This window comes from Garra rufa, chromosome 1 (assembly GCF_049309525.1).
Source record: "Garra rufa chromosome 1, GarRuf1.0, whole genome shotgun sequence".
Taxonomy (NCBI): domain Eukaryota; kingdom Metazoa; phylum Chordata; class Actinopteri; order Cypriniformes; family Cyprinidae; genus Garra; species Garra rufa.
The window spans coordinates 34,298,726-34,321,790 of record NC_133361.1 but is presented as its reverse complement, the minus strand read 5'-3'; the positions used below and the strand labels follow the sequence as shown (position 1 = coordinate 34,321,790).

Here is a 23,065-nt window from a genome sequence, read left to right as displayed (position 1 = left end):
ACACGCATCCTTTGTCTTCCTGTCTCAAGCGATCAGAAGAGCTCGACAACGTCCGACACAAGACACATTCTCCTGTCCTTTCTAAACACAATTCAGGTAAGTCCCCTTAACTTTACTGAATTACCCTTTTAGTGTCCGTTAGGAACGCCTGTCTTTATTAAACAAACCAGTTGAATTCACTGAATTCTGTCTCGGAGGATTTTCTCTCGATTCTGTGCGAAATGGCGGAGGCGCGAAGGAGGAAGTTCAACGCTTCTGCCTTTAACCGTTTTAAAATGTTTTAACGCTTTATCTAATGCAAAACGTACGAAATTACATGAGATTGTTATTATAAATGTCTAAAAGATAATTAAGAAATAAGCCGTTGTGAAAAAGGTTTTCTTGCACACATTTCTCGTTAACATGTAAGTAAAAAAGTTTTGTTTTTCTTCATATTATATGTAACATTAATTAAATAGACATCATGTGTTAATTTGCTCAACTGTAACAGTTATCTTGAGTGTGCAAGGATTTACTGTATTACAGTTCATATCCCCTTCATATACAGTACATACATAAGTGCAAAAGTCTATTATCACAGGTTTAATGTCTATCCTTGAAAGCATTTAGGCCTATGCAATGCAATGGAAATAGTGTCTCATAGCAACAGTCTTTTATGTATTGTGTGTCTCTTGGTGGCAAATGAGGAGAGGGGCCCCTGACAGGTATTCAGGGGTCTGTTTGCAGTGGGCTGAGCAACAGGTCCGGATCTTGCAGGCCTCCAGTCTTTGAGTTTAGACTTTAGAGTAGGACTTACTCAGGCCAAAAGCATCTTGTTCATGTGTGGGGGCGTGGGTGAGTCACTGCCTAATGTCTGTCTGTGTGTGTGTGTGTGTGTGTGTGTGTGTGTGTGTGTGTGTTTCAATCTGTTTTCTTTTAAAGCAAGACACTACAGGCAAAACTATTGTTTTTTTTTTCATGCACTGGTCAATTTGAGGCTGTTTTGTTTCCATAACATGTCTTCTTTCAGACTAGTAGAAAACAAGCATTCAAAATACCCATTTAAGTGGTTTAATTTATTACACTTTGTTTATTAGCATCTGTACATTTCAATTACAATAGATAATCTTAAAAGGAAAGATTCAGTATTACTTACATACACCAGACTATTTCTGATTTAGGGAGTGATGGATCTAATATGTCAACGGAATTAATCAAGAAATGTTCTGAAAATGTATGCAAATTAGTGCACTTTTAATAACACATTTTCTAATTTGCATATGTAAACATAACATTTCAGAAGACTTGTAATGCAACTAAATTAATTGGGGACGTAGAGTGATATTTGTGACCCTGGAGCACAAAAACAGTCATAAGGGTCAATTTCAAGATTTATGCATCACCTGAAAGCTGGATAAATAAACTTTCCTTTGATGTATAGAACAGAACAATATTTGGCTGAGAAACAACTATTTGAAAATCTAGAATCTGAGAGTGCAAAAAAATCAAAATACTGAGAAAATCACCTTTAAAGTTCTTAGCAATGCATATTACTAATCAGAAATTAAGTTTCGATATATTTATGGTAGGAAATTTACGAAAGATCTTCATGGAACATGATCTCCCAAAAAAGAAAAATTGATCATTTTGACCCATACAATGTATTTTTGGCTATTGCTACAAATACACCCGTGCTACTTTCAACTGTTTTTTTGGTCCAGGTCCACATTTATTATTTTTACCCTATTTACCTATAGTGTCTTGTATTTAAGTTGTAGAATTAGTTTTTATGCTTCAACCAGTTTGCATCTTTTTAAAAGTGAAAAGCCTGAAGATTACTAATTGATGTAACGTTTAAAAGTGTCAGAACATCTTAAAACACAAACACACACCCAAATGTCACCTTTTCCAACAAAACCGCTGTTTTACCACTTTGACTATGAAGTGATAAGGACTTTGTAATTACCTAATGTCTGGCCTTACAAACGCACACATACATAGTCATCGTGAAGTGGACATTCCCGTTGGTTAAACCAATGTTATTTTGTCACACACTTCAGTGGTAAAAGGCTGTCATTATGCCTCTTAGCATGTGTGTTTTTCTTCTCGGCCCTGTCCCTGGCCTCAATACCACACTGTTCCTGTTTAAGTTGCCCGAAACATCCACACTTCTGTATGCCATAGATCGTTGAGCCTGCTGTCTGTCATTTTGTGCTTTCTTCCTCATCTGACTGAAGCTGTGCGTTCTCACTTCTGCAAAAAAAACTTTCGACATTTAAACAAAAATGCAGAACCCGCGTGTCTACTTTTTTCTTTCTTTCTTTTTTAAACCTGTTGATAATTACAGCGTGTGAGTTTTGATGAGCTGATGAAAAGTTAACGTCCGATAACGAGTTTTTGTCTGAACGTTACAAGTCAAACCGCACATTTCCCTAAACTGTTAATTAGAAATGACAGATGCAGGGTGTGGCTTAACTCCCGGTTCTGTAGTAGCTTAAACATTAATTGACTGTGACAAATATGCCTTTTTTTTTTTTAAGTTTTCAGTGTGAAATTGGCTTTGATAGTTGCGTTTTGTCATTTTCTGTGCCTTTGAGATATGTGATTATTATGTGAATAATTCACAACAATTTAAAATGTAGGTTAAGTAAGTTGTTTTTGAAAGAAGTCTCTTATGCCTCCAAGGCTGCATTTATTTGATCAAAAGTACAGTAACAAAAGCCATGTCTGTCACATGAACCTTCAAAAAATCATTCTAATATGCTGATTTGATGCTCAAGAAACATATTATTATGAATGTTAAAAACAGTTGTTATGGTTAATTTTTGTGGAAACCATAATACATTTTTCAAGATTTTTTGATGAATAGAAAGTTCAAAACAATTAGTCGCGATTAATCGATTCAAAATTCAAAAAAGTACACATTTAGTATGCAAACATAAACTTTTATTTTGAATCGATTAATCGCGACTAATCATTTTGCAGCTCTAATAGGTTCAAAAGGACCTTCAGAAATCATTCTAATATGCTGATTTGATGCTCAAGAAACATTTCTTATTATTATGAATGTTAAAAACAGTTGTTATGCTTAATTTTTGTGGAAACCATAATACATATTTCTCAGGATTTTTTGATGAATAGAAAGTGGAGCTGCAAAACGATTAGTCGCGATTAATCAATTTAAAATAAAAGTTTATGTTTGCACACTATATGTGTGTGTGTTGTGTATATTTATTATTTATGTATAAATACATACACATATATGTATATATTTAAAAAATATTTGTACATAAACACTTGTATATAATTTCTATTATGTATAAATATAAATATTTTACATATAAATCTAACATTTTTCCTTAATATATACATGTATGTGTGTGTATTTATATATACATAATAAATATACACAGTACACACTTAGCATGCAAACATAAACGTTTTTCTTTGAATCGATTAATCGCAAATTGAAACAAGTATTTTGTAACATAATACTTGTCTTTAGCCGCTTTTGAATAATTTAATGCATTCTTGCTGAATAAAAGTATTATTTCCTTTAAAAAAAAATCGTACTGACTTTTGAACAGTAGTGTGTCTTTGAATTTTTTTTTAAATGTCCTAAAAATGTTTTATAAAGAAAATAGTGATGTAATGGAATGAGGTAGTTTATTGTATTGACATACTTTTTAGCTGACAAAGTTATTTAAAACATGAAAACCCTCCAAGCAGTCAAACCAGTTATAAAAAAAACAACCAAGGGGTGTGCATAGAAGTCATTTAAGGACATTTAATACATACATTTTGTGGGAATTGTGGCCCTAATGCTTCTTTTTATCTATAAGCCTTCCTTTAGTTATTGGAATTTAGATATTGAACCTCACTGAGCATGATATTACAACAGTGTTTTGGATGTAGGCTTAGATATGGAAATCCAGTGACAAGTGATTGACTTGACATCAGCGAATTGTGTGGTTACAGTAGATGAGCAAGATCTGACCTTTCTCAATTCAATGATGTCTTCAACGCCTCAAATTGGAGATTTTAAATGCCACTGTTTACCAGTAAAAGCTGTTCATATTTGGTTGAAGTCATGTCCGCCTTTTTTTCGTGCAAGAAAGAATTAGGCAAAAAAAGAGGTAGTTCACTCAAAAATGAAAATTCTGTCATCATTTACTCACCCTCATGTAGTAGAAACATATGACTTTACAATTCTGTGAAACATAAAAGAAGATATTTAAAAAGAACGACAGTCTTACAGGTTTGGAACGAAATGAGGGTGAGTAAAAGATGGCAGATCCCTTAAAGACGATAAATGCCAAAAACATAGACACATATGTGGAAACTAAGGATTTGAGCTGGATCTAATTTTACAAGAGAAAGTTCAGTTAAAGAACGAGAGGCTTTCAGGCAGGTGAAGTTACTGAGAGCTGACTGCAGCCTCAGGAGGAGGAGGAGGGGAGCTCAGGGAGGGGAAATGGAGATGGATTTCCCGTAAATCAGCTCTGTCCAATCAGAGCGCAGCCGCTCTCAACATGGCAGAGAGCCAACGGGATCAATCGTCAGAGGTGTAGCTGACTAAAGGAGAGAGAATGAGAGAGAAAGGAGGGACCGGCTGTGATAGTGTTAGTAAACGAGTATTTGCATCATATCATACGAGATCTCTCATGCTTTGCTCCGTGCGTTTGAAGCTGCATTTGAAAAGCGGTATGTTTTCTTCTGCCTTCTTCCTGATTAAAATGTGTGAGCGTTTGCTCATCGTTGAATGCAGATGGCTGTACTGTAATGGAAAGGACAGTAAGCATTGCCGGTCTCATGATGTCAGTCTTTGCTAGGGTCTGTGTGAAACTGCTCTCAGAGTGAGGAACATTTGAGGAACTACAGGTTTCTCGACTGCATGACTTTCTTGCAACATTTTTCCATTGCTCATGTATGCAGTGCTGTCGAATGGATTTTAATCTTCCCACAGTGCTGTGAGTGCTCTCTGAAGTCATTTTGATGATGTAACAGCCATCTCCATTAGCTATCAAAATGGAGGATTCGGGTCTTTGCAGCCAATAAGGCTTTTGGCAGCATCTACTAAATGACGCTGGTTTTAGATGGAGGCCTGTTTTCTCTTAGTGTGGAGGTATAAGAGCGAGAGAGGGAGAGGGAAAGGGAACGGGAGAGTGTGGGACAGATTAACTGGGGTCATATAAAGTCTCACTGATGCAACATGCTGTAACTGCGTGAGACCTTGCAGAGTTTCTCTCCAGCATGCACAGATCTTTCCAGCTGAACGAACAAAAAAAGACTTGCTTGTTCAGATTTTAGAGTATTCATATTAGAAAAGCCTTTTTTGGAATCATTGTCTCACTCCAAATATGTTTCGTGTGTTTGATTCATTTTATTACTTGAATAATAACTAAGTGATTGCGCAGTTATTAAAGCTAGAAAGAACAAAATGTGGTTTCTGCTTGCAGTGATGTGGGCGGATGCCAGTGTGGTTACTAAGGTGTTCTAGTAGTTGCTAAGGTTTTGTGAGTGTTTTAAGCTTGTTTCTGTACAGTTGCTAAGGTGTTCTGAAGAGTTTTAGAGTCCCATGAAATCAAAATGGAAGTTTTTTTGGCTTTTAGTATGAAAATAAACTAATGAGTTCCAAAACAATGACAAAATTCGCATTTAGAATAGGTAAGCATTCAAAACTTACATTCTCTAACTTCTGCCAATATGGATTAACAGTTTTGATGGCATCACCCTGCACTTCAGCTTCTCATCAAACTTCTATTCAATCAAATGCTCTCTAGAATCCAAAGTGTCCCGCCCCCTACACTATAAATGAAGTGTGCTGAAGCTGCGACTGAAATTGGTCACTTGTTTACAGAGTTAGTGTTATCTGTATGGTGAATGGCACATAGTGCACTATGTAGGGGATAGGGAACACTTCAGACAGTGTATGCTTGCATATGCTTGCTATTAGGGCGAAAGAAGTCTGGACACGATAGCACAGAGCGGATCATGTGCATGACTAAAACTTATCGGACCTATTTGAATTTGACATGGAATGCTGTATTTTATAGCGAAATGGGTGAGTGTTTCAGTGCACCCCAGTGAATCTTTAAGTTTTTAAGATGTCTACAGTAAGATCTTTACCATTTTAGGACACCATTCATGTCCAAAGAGGTAGGATACAGATCAAAGTTTTAATGCTTCAAGGGTTAGTTCACCCAAAAATGAAAATTAGCCCATGATTAACTCACCCTCAAGGCATCACGACAGTTAGTGGAAGTTAGAGAAAGGTGTTTATAATGTTTTAAATGTGGGTATATTTCTGACAAAAATGCATCAATTCACCCCTCTGAGCCTATTTTTATGATGGATGGATGCACTTTATTGGACTTCTTTTGGACTGTTTAACAAAAACACCCACCCACTGCCATTATAAAGCTTGAAAGAGCCAGGTCATTTTTTAATATAGCTTGAGTTGGATTCATCTGAAAGAAGAACGTCATATACGCCTTGAGGGTGAGTAAATAATGGGCTAATTTTCATTTTTGGGGTGAACTATCCCTTCAAGGCAAGGCACAACTGCTATTTCTCATACATGCTAAATTCCATTAACAAAAGCATTACTGCATTTCAAAACAATGAGGAAGTAGATGAAAAATTTTGAACCACACCTTCTGAGGAATTCGATTTGAAAAATTGATCATGAACCAGTCAAATAAGGAAAAAGATTGTTTTGATATGTTTACCTCCCACGTTTACCCACTATGAAGTAGTGAGAACGCTAGGTTTATGATAACAAGCTAACTTACTTTTGTAATTCATCAGCGATAATACTCTGATATAATGTTCTAAATTAGGACTTTTTCATTACCAAAATGAGTCCGTATAGTCAAAGTGGTTAGTTTTTTTTTTTTTATGTGGGTTGTACAACAACATCATATCAACCAGTGTCAAAACACAGCAGCGGTGGTGTGAGCCACACAGGGCCCGCCTTCATTTTGATAAGCAGAAGGCTCATGTTTCGCCCTCAGCGGCTCCTCCCGCTTCATAGATCAACCTTGAGGAGCAGGAAGTGTAAAAGTGAAGAATAGAGTCTTTGTGTTGGCTGAAAACACTGAGAGCAGTGTCTTCTGTTGCCTTCAGCAGGTACAAAGTTCAGGCTTTGTGACCAATCACTCTTAGAAGGAAGATTTAATGAATTTGTATTTGAAAGAGAATACCCTCCCCTGCCAGTTAGCAAACCAGTGCCGGTTAGTGAAGGCCAGGTGTGTGAGATCTTTTTTTTTTTTTACTTTACAAATGGTTACGATTAGGCTATGTGTGCTTGAGACAAAAAGACAACATCCAATGTTACTTCTGTCATATGATCAGTATGATGTTGAATTGATGTATTGATCTTTTTTCTTTGTTTTGTAGATTCTCAAAATGCAGCGGATTTTGAACTCCACTGTCCCGTTCTCCCACATGGCTCAAAGTGACATCAAAGTACTCAACTGCCCCGGGTCAAGCCCAACCTCTCGCGCAAACAGCAAAAGAAGAGAGTTGGACAAAATAGATGACATGAATCCCTTCCTCAGAAAGGTCTTGTCTCAGGGAACTGCCTCAAGGAACTGGGCACAGCGGACAGAGAAACAGTCTATTATTGCACAGGCAGAGTGTAAGCACTGATTTAAAGAAACTGAAACAGAAGATGTCATCATGATTTCTCAGTATGTTATTCAAATGTACATTTGGACTAATTTCTTTTCTCTTAACCACAGGTGAGTCCCAGGATTCACAGGAATTCTGCCCCAATGGCAGGTAAAATCTTACACACAGCACGTTTCATTATATTCTCCTTCAATACCAGGAATTAAAATATCACTGCAACTTATGTTTTCATATTTTCTAACCACTTTGGCTTGCATTTCAGCATCTCCTCACAGTCGCTTCTGGGAACCTTCCCTCGCAGTCGGCCCAGGAAGAAACGCCATAAGAAACATCGGCGAAAACGGGATGAGAAGGACAACCGAGCGAGCGAGTCCGTGGGAGTCACCAGAGTGCCAGAACAGGACAGCGGAGAGTGCCTTTCATCATCTCTTATTCAGGTTAGACAGAATTTTCTGTAATTACTGTAATTATCATAGAGCTGAGGGGCGGGGAAGGCATTGGGTTGAATTTAATAAAATATGTATGCAATAGTATCGTTCCAAAACATAATGTACTGCTGTGATGTTTACTGTCTGGAAAGAAAGCATCTAAATCTCCTTATCATTCAAATAGTTGTGACATATCGAATACTGTTTCTAGGTCCTAGCCTCTGCTCAGTATCAAGCGATACTGTCTCAATATCTCAGCAGCCATTAATGAGCAGAATTCATTTAAAGATCATCTTTATACTGAGCATTTGGCCTGGACACTAATATTTTAACAATTCAGAAAAGATAAATCACCATTTGTCCAATTGAGATTTCCAGTTAAAGTTAAAGGTTAAGATCATGATTCATTGGTAATAGTGTATGTTAGAATAATTTGTTATTTGCTTTTGGGATCTGATAAGGCACTTGGACCAAGAAAATGTGACATCAGACAGACTTAAAGGGATAATTCACACAAAAATGAAAATTACCCCATGATTTACTCATCCTTTACTCCGATTGATGAATACAATCAGAGTTATATTTAAAAATGTCCTGGCTCTTCCAAGCTTTATAATGGCAGTGAATGGCTGTTGAGATTTTGAAGTCCAATAAAGTGCATCCATCTATCATAAAAAGAGCTCCACACGATTCCAAGGGGTTAACAAAAGACTTGAAGTGAATTGATGTGTTTTTGCAAGAAAAATATCAAATTTAAAACTTTATAAACCGTAATCTCTAGCTTTCGTTGTACTCACATTCAAAAGAGAATGGAGTTCCAGCGGATGATGTAGGTGTAGTGTAAGCTCTGGTGAGAATATGCTAGTCTCATGAGAGCCAAGTTTTGTTTACAGCAAAGGAAAACCTCTTGGCTTATATCAAAATCCTCAGACATTTTTCTTCACAAATCCCTCATTTTGTACTTCTAATTCATGACCAGTATTTTGTTTTGCTCTCTCCTTGTCACTTCTGCGTTCATCACCGCTTTTGCCTACATCCTACATCATCCGCTGGAACACCAACCTCTCCTGAACGCGATTATGACAGTTAGCGGAAGCTAGAGATTATGGTTTATAAAGTTTTAAATATGGATAGTTTTCTTACAAAAACACATTCATTTTCTTCTGAAGCACTTCAGTTAACCCTCTGGAGCTGTGTCTGTAGCATTGTTCATGTTGGATGAACTGGATTCATGTTTGGATTCATGTTTGGACTTCAAAATCTCCACACCCATTCACCGCCATTATAAAGCTTGGAAGAGCAAGGACATTTTTATATATAACTCTTGATTGTATTTATCTGAAAGAAGAAAGTCATATACACATAGGATGGCTTAAGGGTGTGTAAATCAAGGGCTAGTTTTCATTTTTGGGTAAACTGTCCCTTTAGCAATGGTATTAAGAAAACTACACTTGTACGATTTTAATAATCAGTCTAATTCTGTAAGAAATTCCTAAGTCCACGCCACAGCCGTAACGATAACAGCAGAGGAACAATATCATTGGAATCAGTTTTAGAACATTTTTTCCAGCTGATGAACAATAAAAACATTGTGCCAAAGTGGTGCAGATGCTAAAACATTTAACATTTAACATTATAGTTGTTATTGAACTAAGGAATTGAATCCAGCAGATTCTGGCATTATCATGTTGCTAAGATAATAGCTAATAAGCATTACAAACCTAATATGTGACCTTGGACCACAAAACCAGTCATAGGGAAAGCTGAATAAATACGTTTTCGGACAATATTTGGCCGAGATACAACTATTTGAAAATTTGGATCTGAGGGTGAAACAAAAACTAAATATTGAGAAAATCACCTTTAAAGTTGTCCAAATGAAGTCAACTGACTATTACTGATCAACAATTAAGTTTAGATATATTTATGGTACATATAGATATTTACAAAATGTCTTCGTGGAACATGATCTTTACTTAATATCCTAATGATTTTTGGCTTAAAATCGATAATTTTGACTACAATGTGAATTTGGCTATTGCTACAAATACACCTGTGCTACTTAAGAATGCTTTTGTGGTCCAAAGTCACATATTGACTAAATTAGTGAATTAATAAAACGGCACAATTTCTGTTGATACTGTTTAGTAGTGAATAAACAGTTTCACTACTTTGTAATTTTCTGATGCATATTTGCACTGATCTTTTCACAATGCACTCTTAGATTACGTAATACATGAGAGAAGCATGTGCTACTGCCTTAGGTTTTCTCTGTATCTCATCAGTGTAGTCTTGCTGGTGTAAAAATGTTAACTAGGTAGGAAGCACACTGTTTTCAAATTGAATTGATATAAAGACTATCTGGTGATTTAAAACTAGACAGTTCTCTCAGCAGTGTTTATATGAAGTCTCAAATGGAATTTAGTGATAAGCTAACTATTGAGTCGAACAAGGCTTGTCTTTAGCTCTCCCTAGAGGCTTGAAGCACTTTACCTAAGGGGGACACATTTACAGGTCCAAATTATTTTCATTGATTTTATACAGTGCTTTTCAAGTAATCCAATCAATTTTGTTGTTTCTCATTGATACAGGCTAGAGATCCAGTTTGTGTCAGTAGCAGCAACAACAGTAGTACATACAGCAGTGGTCTCAGCACGGAGAGGGTGTCCGTGCAGGAAACAGAAGCCCCGTCGTACCCTTATCAGTGGGAGTCCCAGCGGAACTCCTTACAGAGACTCTCCTCCTGCCAAAGCTACGGTCAAGAGAGCGAGGAGCTGAAGTCTCCTCTGAGAAGTGAGACCGAATGCCCTCTGGCTGTTACAGCTCTGAGGAGCTTTGTTACATCCGAAGATCCCTGCTTCGCATACGGCTTCGTCAAAGACGTGCTAAGAGAGGAGAGGGAGAGAGATGAGGACGAAAGAGAGGAGAGCGACAAGAATGAAGGCATCCTGTTCAAAGAGGTGATTTCAAATGGCATATGACGTTGAAGCATGTTGAAATTGACACGTCTGAACTCATACCGAAAGAGCGTGATGCATAGATGTGTTTTCTTGCACGCAAAGATACAAATTTACATACAAGTACACAACCTATAAGTCATACAGGCACACTCAACCTGACTCCTCTCTAAAGACAATACAGATAAAGACAACATAAGCTTACTAATACAGAGAGGAAGAGAGAGAGAGAGAGTGAGAAACACAAGCATACATGCATGCATGTGTACACATAGCCAGAAATTGACTTGCGGTCGTCGATTTCCTGTTTTTCTTGCGTTCAGCGAGGTTTCGTGTTTACCTCACCAGCCTAGTTCTGCTTAGGGAGTTTCCTTGCAAAGAGAAATAAGCAAACAGTAAAAAAAACGTCTTCACACACTTACTGCGCTAGTCATGTGCTCTGAAATCGGACATTTTCAGTAGTTTCGTGGAACCGTTTAGCAATTAAGTGATAGATCAATAATAAAATTATGGCATGTACCGATAAATGTGGTGGATACCATAAATCTATAGTAATTTGTTAAAAAATATTTAAATAAAACACTAAAATAAACTAAAATAAATAAATATTTATTGCACATTTCTAACATTAATAAAAGTTTCAGGGAGGTTTTTTTTTTTTTCAAGAAATTTGACTTGTTTTAACAGAAAATGCACAGAATTTAGTTATACACTACTATACAAAACTTTGAGGTACATTTTTTAAAAGAAATTTATATTTTTATTCAGCATGGATGCTTTAAATTGATCAAAAGTGCTGGTAAAGATTTTTATAATGTTACAAAAGATTTCTATTTTAAATAAATGCTGTTCTTTTAAACTTTTTATTTTTCAAACAATCCTGAAAAACTGTTTTCAAAAATTGTTAAAATGTTAATAAGAAATGTTTCTTGAACACAAAATCAGCATATTAATATTATTTCTGAAGGATCATGTGACACTGAAGACAAGAGTGATTCAGCTTTGCCACCACAGGAATAACTAAAATTTTAAAATATATTTAAATAGAAACACTTATTTTAAATTGTGATAATATTTAACAATATTACTGCTTTTCTGTATTTTTGATCAAATAAAGGCAGCGTTGGTGAGCATACTTTTATAATCTTAAATATTAAATATTAAATGACAGATATGTGACCCTGGACCACAAAACCAGTCTTAGGTAGCATGGGTATATTTTTAGCAATAGCAAAAATGAAATTAAAAATTAAATTCAAAATTATCTTTTTTTTTGGTCAAAAATCATTAGGATATCAGGTAAAGATCATGTTACATAAAGATATTTAGTAAATTTCCTACCATAAATATGTCAAAACTTTGATTAGTAATATGCATTGCTAAGAACTTTATTTGGACAACTTTAAAGCCCGTTTTCTCAGTATTTTTCGCACCTTTAGATTGCAGATTTTCAAATAGTTGTATCTCAGCCAAATATTGTCCTAACAAAACTTACATCAATGGAAAGCTTATTTTTTCAGTTTTCAGATGATGAATAAATCTCATTTAAAAAAAAAAAAAAAAAAAAAAAAAAAAAAAAAATCCCTTATGACTGGTTTTGTGGTCCAGGGTCACAAATTACAAATCTACACTTTTTGGTCTAAATAAATAAGGAATAAAAATAAATGTAGATATTGTGGTATTATGTGCAGTATGCAAAATGTCAGAAAAGGTCATCTAAATGTTATAAAAAGGGGAAATGAATGCTGCGGTGTCATATACACAGTAGCTTGTTATATCGGTAACTTGGCTGGAACACTGTATTGGCCAATCAACATCCATAACATCAGTTGACATAACATCTCGCATCTCTTTTTTAGGGTCTACAACCAGTGAATTATGAGTACAGAGAGGGACGGGAATATGAATGCTGTAAATTTCTCAAGCATGGCTCCTTTGGAGAGGTCTACAGCATCAAAGACAAAGGCACGGGCTTCACGTGTGCCGCTAAAAAGGTATTTGTGCCCTCCTCTGTGTCCATCTCATTATTCCGGCAGATGGCACTGCTGGTATTCAAATGCAAGTTCTTATCTGTGTGTGTGTTTTCAGGTGCCATTGGTGAGTTTCAGCAGTGAGGAGGTGGGCTCGTGGAGTGCCCTGCAGTCTCCTCAAGTTGTGGAACTCTTTGGAGTGGTGCGTGAAGGTCCTTCCATCATCCTCTTCATGGACCTTAAATCCAGTAAGTGCTCAGAAGCACCTTTGTATACACACAACACACAGCCTCATTATTTCTTCATCCATTTCTCAGTTCCTTATTTGACACATCTGGTGTTCTTCACAAAGGAAGTGTTTTGTGGAAAGATGGAAATGTTTGATGACTTCGCACTCTCTGCAGGTTCTCTAGGACAGCTGGTGGAGGAACGAGGCCGTCTGCCAGAGGATCTGTCTCTGCACTACCTTCAGCAAGTGCTGGGGGCGCTAAACCACCTGCATAGGAAGTGTGTCCTTCACCTGGACATCAAAGGTATGTCCAAAGTTTGGGATGGATAGCTAAAAAGGCCACATGAGTGTTTTTCTATTGTCTCTTCACTAATGCCTCTGTTTCATTAATGTGGAAGGATGACATAATGTTGACATTTTATGTTATTTATGTGGAAAGTGGGCATGCGTTTTTTTTTTTTTTGTTCTCACTTCCTTTTTTGGGGTTCAAGTTTCTTTGGAAATGGCATGGAGAAATGAAAAAAACACAATAAGATGTCCTTAATATCACAATTGTTTCTTAAAAACAGCAACTGAGAATAAATGCGGAAGAAATTATTACTTTTTGTGATGACCCTGAAATGAAATGACCCTAATCTAACAAATCCACGTGTTTAGATGTGCCAAGATATCAAAATTCTGCATTTTAATTTTAATTTTTTCAAACTACTAAAACCAAAAAGTAGAAATGTTTAAAAAAATCGTGTTAAAAAAAACAGTAAGATTTGTATTGTTTTAAAAAAAAGCCTCTTCAGCTCACCAAGTCTGCGTTTATTTGATCCAAAATAGAGCAAAAACAGTACAATTCTGAAATATTTTTACTATTTAAAATAACTGTTTTCTATTTAAATGTATTTTAAAATGTAATTTGTTCATGTGATTTTAAAGCAGAATTTTTAGCATCCATTCACTTGATTCTTTAGAAATCATTCTAATATTCTGATTTGCTGCTCAAAAAACATTTTTTATTATTATGCTGAAAACTGATTTTAAAATCAGTTTTCTTTCATGAATAGAAAGTTCAGAAGAACAGCATTTATCTGTAATAGAATTTTTTGTAACATTAAACACTTTATCATCACTTTTGATCAATTTAAAGCGTCCTTGCTAAATAAAAATATTTGTTTCTATAATGCCCCCCCCCCCAAAAAAAAAAAAAAAAAATATATATATATATATATATATATATATATATATACACACACACACACACACAGACTCCAAGCTTTTTAATGGCATAGTTTATAATGTTTCAAAAGCTTTTTATTTCAGATAAATGCTGATCTTTGTATCTTTCTATTCATCAAAAAATCCTGAAAAAAATCTACTCAGCTGTTTTAAATATTGATAATAAGAATAATAAAAAAAGTTTCTTAAACAGCAAATCAAATATTAGAATGATTTCTGAAAGATCATGTGACACTGAAGACTGGAGTGAATAAATCACATTGTAATATATATTCAAATAGAAAATAGTTATTTTAAATAGTAAAAATATTTCAAAAATGTACTGTTTTTGCTGTACTTTGGATCAAATAAATGCAGGCTTGGTGAGCAGAAGAGACTTCTTTCAAAAACCTTTAAAATCTTACTGTTCAAAAACTTTTGACTGGTAGTGTACATATAGTGTATATAAAAATACTGTAATAGTGTAAAAATACAAAAATAACATCGAAGTGCACCATAACCAATGGACTTTATGCCCCACTGAGCTATAAAAGAGTAATGTTTGCAATAAAATTGCTTTATGAATTGGTACTTTTCAAAGTTACCACAGAAAACACTGTAAGCAAATGAGACGTTTTTAAACAAATGTCTCACATAAAGTCATAAGCAGTTTGAAGAATTACAAACGGATGAATTTAATTAGATTCTGATGTTGTGTTTTGTGGTTGGTTTAGTTGTTTTTCCGGGGAATAGGGTGAGACAAACAGCACCTGTGGTGAACGAGAGAGAGAGAGAGAGAGAGAGAAAGAGAAAGGAGTTCAGAGTACAATGTGAGCAACTGGGCTGGGAATTTCCCACAGTGTGACTCATGTGGTTCAGATGAGGGGGGAGGGAGAAGAGCCGGAGAGATGAAGAGAAAGAAACTAGACACGGACTGAGGAACTGACCATATATAATCCAGATGGACACAGGAGATTAAATGAGCAGCTTTATGTATTTATAAGCCACTCAAATTGATAAAGCGCTGTTAAATTCAAGCAAACAGTAGAACAAAACAAACCTTTCTACGCTTACATCTACAGCGCCATCTGCTGTCCAAATATTCTGATTATCAGTAATTGTATCTAGTCTTTTTTTTTTTTTTTCTTTAGTGACAAGTTGTCTTTGGAATTTTGAAACCGAAAGTCTCGCACACTCCAATTTTAACTTTTCCTGGAACCGGCAAATCACCTCTTCTAGAGCAGAGACTTATGGGAAGAGATGTGCCCACTGGCAAACATATTTATTTTCTAAATATACATTGCTAGTGTTATTTAGCATGACTCAACAGTTTGCATTATGAAAATAGATATAGTTTTAGGCTACTGTATATGTACTGTATAAATGCTGCACCCAGGTTTAAAGAGTAATTCACTTCTAGAACAAAGATTTAGAGATAATTTACTCACCCCCTTGCCAAACAAGATGTCTTTCTTTCTTCAGACGTAAAGAAATTATGTTTTTTGAAGAAAACATTTCATGATTTCTCTCCATTCAAAATCGTTCTACAGTTTTACAAAAATAGAAGCAAATTATGATCAAATTAAAGCAGAAGCACTATTATTTGATGCATCAAGATGCCTTATAGGATGATCTTGAACCTCCATTTCCCAGTCAAAAAGCCTCAAAAAGTGCTGATTTGCTGCTCAAGAAACATTTCTTATTGTCAATGTTAAAAACAGTTGTGCTGCTTAATATTTTTATGGAAACCATGATTTTTTTTTAGAATCCTTTGATGAATAGAAAGTTCAAAAGAACTGCATTTATTTAAAATATAAATATTTTCTAACATTATTAATGTTTTTATTGTCACTTTTGATCAAATGAATGCATTCTTGCTGAATAAATGTATTATATAAAAAATCTTACTGATCCCAAACTTTTAAAATGATGGTGTGCATCACATTGTGGATTTCTTCATATTTTAGTTTCCTGTTGATTATTATGACTAATGGGCACACGTTGTTGTACTCTGGTTTGCTTTTGGCTTAAAAATCCAGTAAGTTACATTGTAGCTCACTTTGTGTTCCCGTCTTTGTGTTTTATTTTCAGCGGATAACATTTTGCTCTCAGAAGATGGGAAAGATGCATTCCTGTGTGACTTTGGACACTCCGAGAGACTCGACAAACAAGGGCTGAGTTATTGTAAAAGTAAGTACATTTCATTGTAGCAAAAACACATATGTGACCCTGGACCAAAAAAAACAGGGTTAATTTTATTTTTAAAAAAATTAGATTTATACACTATATGAAAGCTGAATAAATAAGCTTTCCATTGATGTATGGTTTGTTAGGACAATATTTAGCTGAGATCTGATGTTGCAAAAAATCTAAATATTGAGAAAATCACCTTTAAAGTTGTCCAAATGAAGTTCTTAGCAATGCATATTACTAATAAAAAATTAAGTGTTCAAATATTTACAGTAGGAAATTTACAAAATATCTTTATGGAACATGATCTTTACTTAATATCCTAATGATTTTTGCCATAAAAGAAAAATCGATAATTTTGACCCATGCAAGGTAACTTTGACTATTGCTACAAACATACCCATGCTAATTAAGACTGGTTTTGTGGTCCAGGGTCACATATTTCAAAACAACATAGACACATACATAAGTTAACCAACATTTTGTATGTGTTTAGGTCTGAAAGGCACAGAAACTCACATGGCACCTGAGGTGGTGCTCAATGAGCCACGCTCTTCAAAAGCAGACATCTGGAGCAGCTGCTGTATGTTTCTGCATATGCTCAATGGCTGTCACCCGTGGACCCGCTACTATTCCCGCCCACTATATCTCAAGGTAAGCTACAATTGGAAACTGTTTAAATAAGCCCCTCCCACTCGCACATTTAATTCTAATTAGTGTTTTGTGAAACCTGCATGATTTGTACCAAACACTTATGACGTATTGTTTGTGTTTGCATGGTGACAGATAGCAGAGGAACCTCCGCCACTGAGGGAAATCCCACAGGACTGTAGCTCCTATACCGCAGATGTCATAAAAGCAGGACTGCAGAAAGATCCAAACAAACGAGCCTGTGCCAAAGAACTTTTTGTTAAAACGGCTAAAGCACTTAAAGAAGGTAACAATAAATAACCATGAAACACATGGCCCACAAAACCAGTCTTAAGTAGCCAGGGTATATTTGAACCAAATCAAAAAATACATTGTATGGGTCAAAATTATCAATTTTTCTTTTAGGCCAAAAATCATTAGGATATTAAGTAAAGATCATGTTTCATGAAGATATTTAGAAAATTTCCTACTGTAAATATATCAAAACTTAATTTTTGATTAGTAAAATGCATAACTAAGAACTTCATTTGGACAACTTTGAAAGTGATTTTCTCAGTATTTAGATTCTAGATTTTTAAATAGTTGTATCTCGGTCAAATATTGTCCTATCCTAACAAACTACACATCAATAAAAAGCTTATTTATTAGTGTGAACAATCTTTATTGACCCTTATGACTGGTTTTGTGGTCCAGGGTCACAAAAGTCTGTATTAAATATTATGCAGTTAAAAATGTCATCAATTTATTTGCAGTCGGGGGACTTCGCAGCCCTGCAAGAGGAGGAACCTATCAGAAGCCACTGGGGAAGCCAGAGAATCCAGACCCCGCCCATTCAGCCACACCCACCACATCCCACCACACCACGTCCTCTGATAACTCTGAGCTGCAGTGGATGAGCTCGGAGAAGAAGAGGATTGTGGGTGATGGGGTACGTAATGAAAAGCCAGACAAGGTAAAACAGTGGAAACATACAGAGGAGACAAGAAATGACGAACACTCTCCTCCGAAGTCACTGCTTCACATTCAAAGCACTTCACCTGAGCCACAAATCATCAATAAGACTGAACCAGAACCAACAGTGCCAGAACAAGAGCTGTGGAGCCTGAAAAGAGGTGAGCCGCCATCAGGTCATGGCATATTCATCTAGCCAGCTTAACACTTTTCTTTAGACTCATGAATTCCATTCATGCAGAAAATCATAGAGACTTTCATTGATACCAGTCAAAAGTTTTTGAACTGTTAGATTTGTAATGTTTTTTTTAAAGAAGTCTCTTCTGCTCACCAAGCTTGCTTTAATATGAGTACAGCAAAAACAGTAATATTTTGAAATATTTTAATATTTAAAATAAGTGCTTTCTATTTGAATGTATTTTGAAATGTGATTTATTCATGTGATTTCAAAGCTGAATTTTTAGCATAATCACTCCTGTCACATGATCGTTCAAAAATCATTCTAATGTTCTGATTTGCTGCTCAAAAATCATTTATTATTATGTTAAAAACAGCTGAGTAAAATTTTTTCAGGGTTCTTTGATGAATAGAAAGTTCAGAAAAACAGCATTTATCTGAAATAGAAATCTGTCTTTATCATCGCTTTTGATCATTTTAAAGCATCCTTGCTAAATAAAAGTATTAATTTCCATAATTTTTTCAAACCAATTATACTGACTCCAAGCTTTTGTGGAATAATTGGCATAAAATAACAGAAATGGAATTTGTAGCACATTTAATTCCTAAAACAACCTATCTTTCAAAGGTTTTGGGGCCAGTTTGATTTTTTTAGAAGATATTAATACTTGTTTAGGAAGGATTCATTGAATTTATCAAAAGTGACAGTAAAGCTAATTATAATGTTACTAAATAACATCCTGCAAATCCTGCTTAAAAACTAATTTCCAGTCAAATATTAAACAGCACAATTGTTAAACATTGAGAATAATAAACCTTAATTTGATCAAAAGTGACAGTAAAGACATTTATAAAGCTACAAAATATTTCTATTTCAAATAAATCCAGTTCTTTTGAACTTTCTATTCATCAAAGGATCCTTAAAAATGATCATGGTTTCCACAAAAATTAAGCAGCACAAATGTTTTTAACACTGATAATATGTGTTTCTTAATAAGCAAATCAAAATATAATGATATCCAAAAGATCATGTGACACTGAAGACTGGAGTAATGATGCTGAATATTCAGCTTTAACACCACAGGAATAAATAACATTTTAAAATATATAGAAAAATAGAAAAAAGTTTTAAATTATAATAAAATTTCAAAATGTTTATTGTATTTTTGATCAAATAAATACTGCCCCGATGAGCAATTGAGACTTGTTTCAAAAATAAATCTTACCAACCCCAAACTGTTGAATTAAATATTTTAGGTGTAAACTATTCAAGACTTACAAGATTGTAGCATTTATTTTTGGTAAATGTGTTTATATGTCTTCTGAAAGAATTATTTCACTTCCAGAATAAAAAATGTACTTAAAAATTATCAGGAATTTTTTACTCTGGAAATGAAACTAATTCTTTAACAAATAAAACTTAATCAATCAAAAGCAAGCATACGTGTTTTTTATATTTTATTTGCATTTTGATCTCAATATCCCAAATCAAATTACTATCCAATTACTATCAAAAATATCAGGATAGAAATTTGGCTGCTGATTAATATCCTTTCTTATGATTACAGTCATCTGAACTATAGCTTTACAGAGTATAATCATAACACTTGTCTCATTCTTTCTGCAGATTTCTACCTGAGCAGTCTTTCCCAGCCTCATTCTCCTGAGCTCCAGGAGCAGCTGCTCTCTTGCCTCGGTAGCGACTGCATTTCCAATAAAGAACACTGGGACAAGAAGGTAAACGAGCCCAGGCATCAAGTTCAGAATGCTGAAAATGAGGCAGCCTGTAATTTCCCATAACCCGATACATGTCTAGCAAATACATTAGAAGGACATTAAGACTGACAGTTAACTTCCTGACAGCCATCACCTGTTTGCTAGTAAAGCATCTCAGTTTAACCAATTACAGCTTATTTGAAATTCAAAGGGTTTTTCTGTTTTTGTTTTTTTTCCCGACCAGGATTCAGGACGTTGGTCGGTCGGCCCTGGTGATGACCTTAGCTCAGGCGTGTTTTCTTACAACAGCCAACAAGATGGCCAGAGCTTCAGCAGGGACTGGTTGCCCCCCTCGCATCAACCCCTGCCCCGCTGCTTTGACGGTGTGTGAACAACAACTGATTACTTGAAAGAAATGCAAAGCATCGTTATATAACAAATGGGTTGGAATGATACAAAACTAGTCTAGGGACATATATGATATTTAAAAGGATTGGAAAATGAATGTCATTAAATGAAATGTCGTTGCAAACCTGTTGGACCTTTGTTCATTTTTAGAACACAAATTAAGATATTTTTGATGAAATCGAAGAGCATTCTGACCCTGCGTAGATGGCAACGCAACTATCACTTTCAAGGCCCAGAAAGGTAGTAAACACATTGTTAAAATAGTTCATGGGACATCAGTGGTTTAACCGTAATGATGTCCTTTTTACTTGACCGGGCTGTGTTTGCACAGAAAGCTCTCAGATTTCATTAAAAGTATCTTAAAGGAACACTCCACTTTTTTTGGAAATAGGCTCATTCTCCAACTCCCCCCGAGTTAATAAATTGAGTTTTACTGTTTTGAAACCCATTCAGTCATTTTCCTGTTCTGGCGATATCACTTAGCATAACTTAGCATAGATCATTGAATCCTATTAGACCAGTAGCATCACGTTCAAAAATGACCAACAAGTTTCGATATTTGTCCTATTTAAAACTTGACTCTTCTGTAGTTATATCGGGTACTAAGACCGGCGGAAAATTTAAAGCTGCGATTTTCTAGGCCGATAAAATTAAGAACTACACTCCCATTCCGGCGTAATAGTCGAATGGCCGAAGCAGGAGCAGTAATATCACGCAGCACGTGCAAATGCTAAACTAGCTGGGAACTCATTTCTGATAATACTCCGCCTGCTTCGGCCATATTACGGCAGCAAACTTCCTTGACTATTACGCCGGAATGGAAGTGTAGTTCCTAATCTTATCGGCCTAGAAACTCGCAGCTTTGCATTTCCACCGGTCTTAGTACACGATATAACTACAGAAGAGTCACGTTTTAAATACAACAAATATGGAAACTCGTTGGTCATTTTTGAACGCGATGCTATTGGTCTAATAGGATTCAATGATCTATGCTAAGCTATGCTAAAAGTGATATCGCCAGAACAGGAGAACGGCTGAATGGATTTCAAAACGGTAAAACTCAACTCATTAACTCGGGGGGAGTTGGAGAATGAGCCTATTTCCAAAAAAAGCGGAGTGTTCCTTTAATTTGTGTTCTAAAGATGAACGAAGCTCTTATGGGTTTAAAACGACATGAGAATTTTCATTTTTGGATGAACTATCCTTATGTGTAGTTTTAATAAACCAGTGCTTTTGACATGTCACATATTGGCACATACCACAGTTAAGCTACAAGAGTTCCCATTCACACATGCTGTTGGTATGAGATATTTTTAGATGACATTTATTTGTGCCATGCTCACATCTGTTCTTTGTTTCTACAGGGGTGGATGTCTACATAAGAGATTTTGACGGGAAATGCTTTCATATTCGGGAGACGTCCGGGGTTAAAGTAGGCCACGTTGCAAGAGGAATCAGCGATCAGGTAAACAGCGTGTTTATGCAGAACACATTTTATTTGCATACACTCTTTGTGTTTGCTTTAGGATTATTTCTTCTCTCTTTCGTGTAGATCTCGGAGAACGTGTTCAGTCTGCAAACAGAGGATGGTTCCCTGGTGCCCCATGACAAAGAGGTCCTAGAGAGCAGCCTGTTTTTGCGGTGTGTCCCGGCCCCTGATTCCAGCCACTATCGGCAGTGCGGACACAAACCCTGCTGCACCTTCGGCCCTGACTGCAAACTGCCATGGAGCTGGAGGGTCAGAGAGGGGGTGCTGGAGACTAGAGACTGATGTCTCCATCCATAATCATGAAAGCATTCTGTCATGCTCACATTGAATTAGTATTTTGAATCTGTGCCTCATATTTGTCAAACTTCCGAGCCATTGTCATATTATTGGTTTACATTTTTAATATTCTGATGTTGTTTTAACTGACTATGCAGATCTTGTGTTGCATTATGTTGTGAAGATCATCGTGGGTCTTAATGGAGTCCCTTCATGATAAATGGTCATTGTAAATCCTTTAGTCAATCAAGTATATGCCTTAAACCTTGAGCACTTATGAATTAGTTCACTATGTCAGTGTGGTTTACCCACGGCACAACTCAAATCAAAATTTGAAATAATCATTGAGCTGCTTTCTAAGAATGTTTTAGCTGTTCTTCAATAAAAATACATTTTTTTGCAGTCGTCTCAATTGTCTGTGATTAAAGAGATACGGTATTTTTGGGTTTGTAAACATTACATGGATGATCTTACTGCACTAAGTATTTAAATGCTAATCAAACTTTTTTAAAGTAAAAGTGGAATTTGAGATAAAAAGTCAAAATTATGAGAAAGTCGAAAAGATGACGTTTGCAATTCTGAAATAAAAAGTTTGAAATGACTTAAAAAATCAAGATTGAGATTAAAAAGTCAAAACTTTGATTTATAGAGTTGAAATTATGATATAGAAGTCAAAATTATGACTTTAAAATTTGAAATTGCGACTTGTCTTAATTACAAGATAAAAAGTTGAAATGACTTGAAAAGTCGACATTATGAGATAAAGTCTAAATTGACTTGTCATATTTACGTGATAAGTTGAA

General features: G+C 35.5%; 1 protein-coding gene across 2 annotated transcripts; it reads left to right on the top strand.

Annotated features, from left to right (window-relative positions):
• Positions 1-4: 4 nt before the first annotated feature.
• map3k14a (mitogen-activated protein kinase kinase kinase 14a) lies at positions 5-22,664 on the top strand. Of its 2 annotated transcripts, none has more exons than XM_073833385.1 (16): positions 5-96; positions 7,381-7,621; positions 7,725-7,764; positions 7,877-8,051; positions 10,634-11,002; positions 12,859-12,993; positions 13,088-13,217; positions 13,374-13,502; positions 16,496-16,594; positions 17,091-17,248; positions 17,381-17,531; positions 17,998-18,357; positions 20,001-20,110; positions 20,334-20,472; positions 21,862-21,962; positions 22,050-22,664. In XM_073833385.1, exons 2-16 carry the CDS (start codon positions 7,390-7,392, stop codon positions 22,266-22,268), a joined length of 2,547 nt encoding a protein of 848 aa, XP_073689486.1. In that variant the 5' UTR covers positions 5-96; positions 7,381-7,389; the 3' UTR covers positions 22,269-22,664. The 2 variants fall into 2 exon arrangements, with proteins under 2 accessions (XP_073689486.1, XP_073689479.1); XM_073833378.1 differs by lacking the exon at positions 5-96 and adding an exon at positions 4,533-4,683.
• The last annotated feature ends 401 nt before the right edge of the window (positions 22,665-23,065 follow it).

What these genes read in the sequence shown, in the direction of transcription:
- map3k14a (XM_073833385.1), top strand. Translation starts at nt 7,390, where the DNA reads ATGCAGCGGATTTTGAACTCCACTGTCCCGTTCTCCCACATGGCTCAA. An exon ending in CCCGCCCACTATATCTCAAG is followed by an intron (nt 17,249 to 17,380) that starts GTAAGCTACAAT and finishes GCATGGTGACAG; the next exon opens with ATAGCAGAGGAACCTCCGCC. An exon ending in GCTGTGGAGCCTGAAAAGAG is followed by an intron (nt 18,358 to 20,000) that starts GTGAGCCGCCAT and finishes TTCTTTCTGCAG; the next exon opens with ATTTCTACCTGAGCAGTCTT.